This window comes from Pollicipes pollicipes, unplaced genomic scaffold, assembly GCF_011947565.3.
Source record: "Pollicipes pollicipes isolate AB1234 unplaced genomic scaffold, Ppol_2.1 Scaffold_4002;HRSCAF=4701_pilon_pilon_pilon, whole genome shotgun sequence".
NCBI lineage: Eukaryota > Metazoa > Arthropoda > Thecostraca > Pollicipedomorpha > Pollicipedidae > Pollicipes > Pollicipes pollicipes.
The window spans coordinates 33,961,749-33,969,383 of NW_023596420.1; the positions used below are offsets into that span (position 1 = coordinate 33,961,749).

Genomic DNA, 7,635 nt, shown 5'->3' on the forward strand with positions numbered 1-7,635 from the left:
GTGCTGGGCCGGTCGGGCCGAGTACCATTCGCAACGGGCGCGGGCGCCGTGTGCGGCAGGCGGCGGCGCCGCGCGGCTCGTACGACCACTCGCTGGCCGGCTCGCTGGGCGACGGCGACGAGACGGAGGTGGCCGCGCGGCTCGACCAGTGCCAGAAGACCGTCACGGCGCTGGAGCAGGCCAAGGAGCGCTGGCGGCTGGAGTACCAGCTGGTCAAGGCCAAGTACGAGGTGGGTGCGAGCACGGACCGCGCGGGAACGCCACGGATGTCGAGCTCGGAATGGCTGGCTGGCTGGGTGATAGGGATTCTGTGCATGTGTGATCTCACACGGTTTGTTTCGAACAGGGCTTAGTTCTTCATTTAGTTGGGGAGTCCTGCCCCCCCCCCCCCCGAACTATGGAGGGGAGCTGGCCAAAGTCTGGGAGAAGCCAGTTTGCTGGCGTATTTTAGGGTATTTTTGTGATGTGTATCTTTCAGCCCCTCCCCCGTCGCATTTTGCAGGACTACCCCATGGCTCAAACATGAACGTTACCCACACCGGGGTTTTATAGTTTATGTCAATGCTTGCGTTACGTAGTAATTTAACATTGATGCCTTCCTGAATACATTAATATGGGGACTGCAAGTTATTATTTCAGAACATTCTCAACCTTTTCAACCGTGTCAACCTTTTTCTTATTCGAAAACGTCTGCGTGCATGTTGCAAGACGCGAGTAAAAAGGTCCGGGTGGCAGTTATGTTGCAGCAGCCTTTGTGGCTCTCAGTGGAGTAAGATCGGAGGCGCATGGTTAAGCATTACTATTGCTCAGTGCACCGTCGGCCGACCTTTTTATGTAAAGCGCGTCTCCGGTGTGAGCCGAGTGGCGCGTTGGCGCGCGCCCGGTCTGCGCCCGTCCCCAACCGCGCTCTCCCTGTGGCAGCACCTGCAGCGGGAGGCGTCGCCGACCTCGCCGGAGCCGGCCGTCGACGAGGCCGGCGCGGGCGCCGGGCCCAACACGCCCGACGGCGAGCTGCGGACCTCCGCAAACCCCTGGGTCGACTTGGAGGCCCGCGAGACGCGCCTCAAGAACGAGCTGATGCAGCAGCTGGACGAGATGCTGGAGCGGCTGCAGACGGCTGAGGGCCGGTGTCGTCACTACCAGATCGAGGTGCGCGCTAGACCGCGGCTGGGCTGATGGCTAAGGGCTGAGGGCCGGTGTCACCACTACCAGACCGAGGTGGTAGCCGGACCGCGGCTGGGGGGGGGGGAGGGGGGGGGGGGGGGGGGGCGGCTGAGGGCCGGTGTCGCCACTACCAAATCCAGGTGAGAGGCGGACCCCGGCTGGAGAGCGGGCTGAGGCTGCCCGGTGACGACGGACACTGCTGATCGCCGTGGTGAACGGCGTTCGAAGTGACTGGAGAGGTCGGTGCTGCTGGTCGGGGCCACGGTTCACGTACTGTCGTGTGCGCCCGCCTGTGACGGGCGTGTGGAGTCCTGGCCGTGCAGTGGTTGAGCTGCTCGTCTGGGAAACCAGAGGTACCGGGCTCGATTCCCCGCGCTGCCCGCCCTTTTTGCCAGGGTGAGAGGCAGGTGACGCTATATAGCCTCAGCTGCTGCGTTCGTCGCTAAGACCCATGACCACTATGGCGACCTATGTGGGGTGGTGTGGGCGGCCCGGCAGTCGCTGCATCGTATGCCGTGCGGTCTGTGCCCGCGCACGCGTCCTCCCACGCGCGCGCACTGACGAGACGCACGTCGGCACGCACGCCCCGGCCTCCCGCGGCTGGTCGGTGCGCGTCTGACGGCACGCCCAGGAGGGTGGTGTGACCGCGTCTGCCGGCATGTCCGCCAGTGTCGCCACCTGGTGCGCAGCCTGACGGCCGTGGAGGAGACGTGCGGCGAGGCACAGCGCCGGCTGAACGAGGAGACAGCCGCCCGCCAGAGCCTTCGCCAGGAGCTGGTCACCACGGCCGCCAGCTACGAGACCCAGGTGGCCGCCATGTCCGACCATCTGGCCGGCCTGAACGAGACGCTGGCCGCCCAGCGCGACCAGATCGACCAGCTGCGCTACCAGCTGGGCCAGCGCCGCCGCGCCAACCGGTAGCGGCGGCGGGCGGCGGCGCTGGGGCCGGCGGTCGGCGATGGAGCGGAGCCGACGGAGCCGACGACACCGGCGACGCCGGCCCACCGACGGCGGAGCGGGCACGACCGGCTCTGTAGGGATATGACGCGTGGAGGGTCGCAGCAGGTGATCTGTCCGTCCGTCAGACAAGCAGGACCGACAGCCCTGCGGACGGGCCGGGCCAACTTCCGGAAGGAGATCGTCCCCGACCCGCGCCCGCTTGGGAGGCCTATCCTAAAAAACGGCGCCCGCGCTCCTAGTCAACGGGCGTCGTGAGCACGCACTGGGTGACAGCGACAGCCCCTCTGGGCGCTGACAGGGACTGGGCCGCGCTCGCTGGGAATCTCGGCCACCTGCGGCGCGGCGGGCGCGCTGTTGCCTGCCCGCGCGCACATGGCCGCCTGATGCCGGCTACCGCCGCTGGGCGGCGCTCGTGCAGCGCCGGGCCGCGCCCCGCCGCCGCCGCGGAACGGTCGCAGTCGTTTGACGACGGCGCGACGCCGCCCCGCCGGCCACGTGACCGGCGGCGATGACTCAGCGTGGCGGGCCGTGGCGGCCACGGCTGCGGTGGCTGCAAGTGATTGCCGGGCACCTCCCGCCCGCCGGCAGCAGGAAGTGGTGCTCCCGGTGGCGAGCAGCGCCGCTATCGCTGGCTATGTTAAGAATGCCAGGTTATGTTGGCGGATGAGTTTTGTGCTGTTTCGTGGTTTCGGAAGCGGTGTGTAAGCAGTTGCCGATGTATTTTGGCCGTCGGCGGCCCGTGAGCGTGTCCTTTACCGCACGAATGCGCTGGACGGGGGCAGGCATGCACGTGTCCTGGGCGCCTCCAATGTCTGGATGCTCCTTCTCAAAGCATACTTAACCTGAAACCGTCTGGGACATTTCTCCGACGCTGATCTGTGGGTTAAAACTGTCTCCCCCCTGATATCGCAGGACTAGTTTCCGGATCAGAAAAGTAAACAGCTGTGAATAACCTTGGCTGGTTTAAATCAGACCACACCGCGGGGCATGTGGCGTCACTGGCAATGCCGCCGGTCACGTAAAGTACCCACAAGTTCCCGGACTCGGCGGACGCCCTCGGGCCTTCTCCCACCCGAAATTATGACATTGTAATGATGCTTCCAGGCAAGGTCCGATGCCCTACAGACTAGGAGCCGACACCATACGAAAACACCACTCGACTCCCGTCCGGCGTCGAGTGAGGTCACACTGTTAACAAAGGTCAGGTTAGGTAAACGGGGGACAAAAGACATTTTGGTGGAGCGTCTATGAATGAGATGACCGCGGGTGACCTGTAAGCCGCGTTGCGTGACCCTGTATCGTCCGATTGACATTGACCGCCACAAAGTCATGCTAGTTGATTAAGGACACCGCAACAATATGAAACGAAACGTAACACGTCGAATTACTGCATAAAGTCATATAGATGACCGCATAAGCCTTTGCCGATCGCGTCATAGCCCCGTGTCTTGACCTAGCATCGGCACAGTGTTTTCCCTGACGTGTATGGAACTGCCCACCTTACGGCTTCGGGACAGGTGCGGGGTCTACGCGGCTGGGGACTGGTTCCGGGATTTCGGGCGAGGATCATTGGCAACCCTCAGGCGACCGCTCGGTGACGCTTCTGTGAGCTCTGCTCGGCAGCCTCACCTCACTGTTTCATACTGGGCGATGTAATCGAATCTCGCTTGCGATTGTTTTCGCATGGGCGCTGGCGGAGGAAGGCGTTATTCTTGGACGAAGAACATTCCTCCTCTGTGATATGGTAGGAAGTGTGGGCACACCTATCCAAATGACATAATGGCATGTATACCGGCAATGCGTATGCTTACTGTGCAGAAAATACACGTATCGACCATAGATTTCCTAGCGTTTTTTTTTAACTTGTTTTAGGTATTTATCAAGTTGTCAGAAGGTACTGATGGATGTCAGTGTCAGGGAGTACTGATGGGAGTCCGCATATGGTTGCACAGAATGTGTGCCTGCGTTTAGAATTGTCTATCACTCCACTGTACTCTCGCCCAATAACACCGCGGCACATGCTACTTCGTTTGCGTCAAGATCGGTATGCGCAAACGGATGTCGTGACGGAAATTCCAGCCCTGCTTTCATTCTGGGTACTTCGAGAATGGCGGCAGTGTCGACGCAGAACGCTGAGAAGTTTTCTTCCCTGCAGAAACTTTTGAACTGTGTGAAAGTTGTGGCATTTTTGAAAGGCCTTGCACAGTGCATTGTCCCAGAAACGTACGAATGCTGTTGATGTGCTTTCGTAATACGCTTGCATTAGTCATTAAACCACATCCTTCAAATTCATTGTTATGTAGCTCAGCTATTCACGGACTTTCCTGGACTCCAACGAGTGGACTTACCACCTTCTCTAGTCTTCTCTAGCTTCGACTGGGTATGAAGAGTAACCGGCAGCTCTGATGGGGGGGGGGGGGGGGGAGATAGGTCGGCTGTTTCTCTACACTGCAAGGGATGGCTGGCATTCCTGGCTGGGCGTCTGGTTGGATGGTGGAAGGGCAATCATATGATACTCTGCTGGATAACGGATTCAGCGTGGTCCGTTGCGCACGCAGTAAGACTGTGCGACATGCATTTCAAACGTAAGACGCTCGTAAACGTTCGGAGGGTTTTTGGCGACGGGGCCGGTGCACCGCCGTTGTGCAATACATTCCCCCGCGCTTTCCCTGCTCTGACGTCACGCGGCTGCGCGCGGTCGAAATCCCTGGCCGAGCTTATCCGCCGTGCGGTGACGCAGGAGGGCCGGTCTTTCTGGGGCTCGGGTGATCACTTGGGGCGCCGAGACCGCTCAGCGGTCGTCGTGGCTCAGGACACGAACCGCCACGTGGGGCGCCACGTGCCACCGCCGCGCTTGGCGCGTCTGCAGCGCGGCTCCTGGCGACGCGTGCGTCGACGACAGACGGCGGGCGTCACGAGTTGCGACGCGTCACGCCACTGACCGACACGTGACTAGCGCGCGAGACGCCACGTGGCACACTCGATGCACGCTGCACAACTGACCCCTGTACCACGCCCCGTCCACCGCCGCCCGCTGGGTAGGCTGCGCTCGCGTCACGCAGTGAGGGTCCGGCTGCCCGCCATCTCGCGCTCCGGCATCTCGACGGATATTGCTGGCCGACGCGACTGCACGCGGTCAGCAGGGCTGTAGGCGCGAGCCGTCTCAGGTCGGGGAATAGCTGTCTGCCGACCTCCAAGCCGTCTCGGGTCGGGGAGTAGCCATCTGCCGACCTCCGAACCGTCTCGGGTCGGGGAGTAGCCACCTGTCGACCTCCGAACCGTCTTGGGTTGGGAGGTAGCCGTCTGCCGACCTCCGAGCCGTCTCGGGTCGGGGAGTAGCCATCTGTCGACCTCCGAACTGTCTCGGGTCGGGGAGTAGCAGTCTGTCGACCTTCAAGCCGTCTCGGATCGGGGAGTAGCCAACTCGACCTCCGAGCCGGTTCGGAGTAGCCGTCTGCCGACCTCCAAGCCGGCTCGGGTCGGGGAGTAGCCGTCTGTTAACCCCCGAGCCGGCTCGGAGTAGCCGTCTGTCGACTTCCGAGCCGGCTCGGAGACGCCGTCTGCCGACCTCCGAGCCGGCTCGGAGTAGCCGTCTGCCGACCTCCAAGCCGGCTCGGGTCGGAGAGTAACCGTGTACCGACCTCCGAGCCCCGGGTCGGCGCCTGACGTCTGTGGGGCTGGCATTACGCCGCTCAGAGTGTGACGCATGACATCTCAGCCATGCTCACGCCACCACCAGGCTGGATGCACGCGCGTTGCATGACTGCGAAGTAAAAACCGTGACGGGCGCAGCGTTCAGCGTCGATTTGGTTGAGTCCATTTCAAGTTACGGAGCACAGTGCGATAGGTGCGCTCGAGGGCAGACTGCAGAACGGTCAAGCGTGGGTAGACACAGGCGTCTGGAGGCCTCAGTCTCGTGCGAATGAACTGCTGGCTGCGGTCGTGATGCATGCATCTATTGCGGCCGTGGCTTGGCTGGCCGTGACCATGGGCTGCCGTGACGAACTCAGGCGACACACAGCGCGCCTCTGACTCACGGAAATTCCCGGCCCCCTCACCGGCGCTGGTCGCCGTTCTGTTCTCCTGCAGGCCTGAACACCGCAGCCAAGGGTGTGATAGCTGACGGCGCAGCACATGGGAAGGATGCCACGAACGTTCGTAGATTGGAACACTGCCGAGTAGCGCGTGTTCATTCATGTGGTGTTTGGTTCATGCTGACATGGTTCGTTCAGAGTACAAACAGTTTTAGAACCGGATCGCGCTAAAATACCACGTGAACATGCCTTTTACCGTAACCGATATGTCGTGCACTGCACTGCTGACACTGCATGGCGTGTGGCGGCGCCCCTATTTCGAACGGCAGCTGGCATGGCCCTATCATCCATGTCAGCTGTCTTTAGGCGCAAATCCAGAATTTCCCGCAGCGCGATTCGTCAGAATTGGCTCCCAATGCTGTTAGACTTCAGGAGGTATATATATATATATATATATATATATATATATATATATATATATGTGTGTGTGTGTGTGTGTGTGTATGTATACATGTATGTAAGTTGTGAACGTGCATGCTTGCAACATATACATGCAAGGACACCGACTCCCGGCGTTGCAGTCTCCATAAGCCCCGCGGCGACAGTCGCTGCTGCGGGCGATGGGCTTGCGACCAGGCGGGCGATGACAACCACATATGGAAAAGCCGTGCTTCCGAACACCCAATTAAACCAATTCCTGTGCTGCGTGAGTACTTCGGGCTGTACATATCACCCGGGTAGTTCTCAAATGATACACCGAGTAGATAAGCACTTGCACCACCACGGGCAGTTCTGATTTCATCACGGACATTGTGTCGTTTGCGAGAAATGTGACGACTGACCGATACCATGTGCGGTATTTTATCACCTGGCTTTTGCAAACGACAAACCCAGCTAGTTCGGAATCACGAGTAACAGTCCTGACAGTCGTAGTGGCTGACCTCGCGTGGCGGAATCCAGTATCTATTATTCCTGGATGATTATAACATGGACTATCATCGGGGGAAAAGACGCTTCCAGTTCATGATTACTTCCTCCCAGATCATCACTGTTTCATGCCTGAATGTTGTTAACTTCCCAAGCGCCAGGCTGAGGGATGCAAATCAGCGTTTCGATGTAAGACGATCTGCAATCTTTATCTTTATTTTTCAATCGTCACCGCTGAGCATCACCTGCAGTGCAGTCCCCGAATAGAGCACGCCGTGCAGTGCCGACAGTGCACTGCACGGCACGCCCGTAATGGTAAACGGCACGTTCACGTGCTATTTTAGGGTGATTTTATCCGGAAACACTGCTCTTATATCGAACGTTCGCGTTGCTAAAATCTGAGTCGAACAGTGAAGTTAAGCGGGTTCCGACTGTATGAATATGCTGCGGTGTTTACTGGTGTGTAATGCGTGGATGTTTTGCTGCGTGCAACCGTTTGGCGTAGCGCGCTGTTCTCTGCGTGGGTAGAATGTCAAGGTCAGTCATACCA

At 59.8% G+C, this 7,635-nt stretch overlaps 1 protein-coding gene across 1 annotated transcript; it reads left to right on the forward strand.

Annotated features, from left to right (window-relative positions):
• Nucleotides 1-81: 81 nt before the first annotated feature.
• Nucleotides 82-2,088, forward strand: LOC119093609 (protein phosphatase 1 regulatory subunit 21). The gene is made up of 3 exons (XM_037216585.1): nt 82-230; nt 922-1,149; nt 1,834-2,088. The coding sequence occupies exons 2-3, from the start codon at nt 1,078-1,080 to the stop codon at nt 2,083-2,085; spliced, it is 324 nt and encodes a 107-aa protein (XP_037072480.1). The 5' UTR covers nt 82-230; nt 922-1,077; the 3' UTR covers nt 2,086-2,088.
• The last annotated feature ends 5,547 nt before the right edge of the window (nt 2,089-7,635 follow it).

Bases quoted from the DNA above. Each gene is read 5' to 3' on its own strand.
- LOC119093609 (XM_037216585.1), top strand. From the start codon at position 1,078: ATGCAGCAGCTGGACGAGATGCTGGAGCGGCTGCAGACGGCTGAGGGC. The intron at 1,150-1,833 runs GTGCGCGCTAGA...CATGTCCGCCAG, and splicing joins GTCGTCACTACCAGATCGAG to TGTCGCCACCTGGTGCGCAG.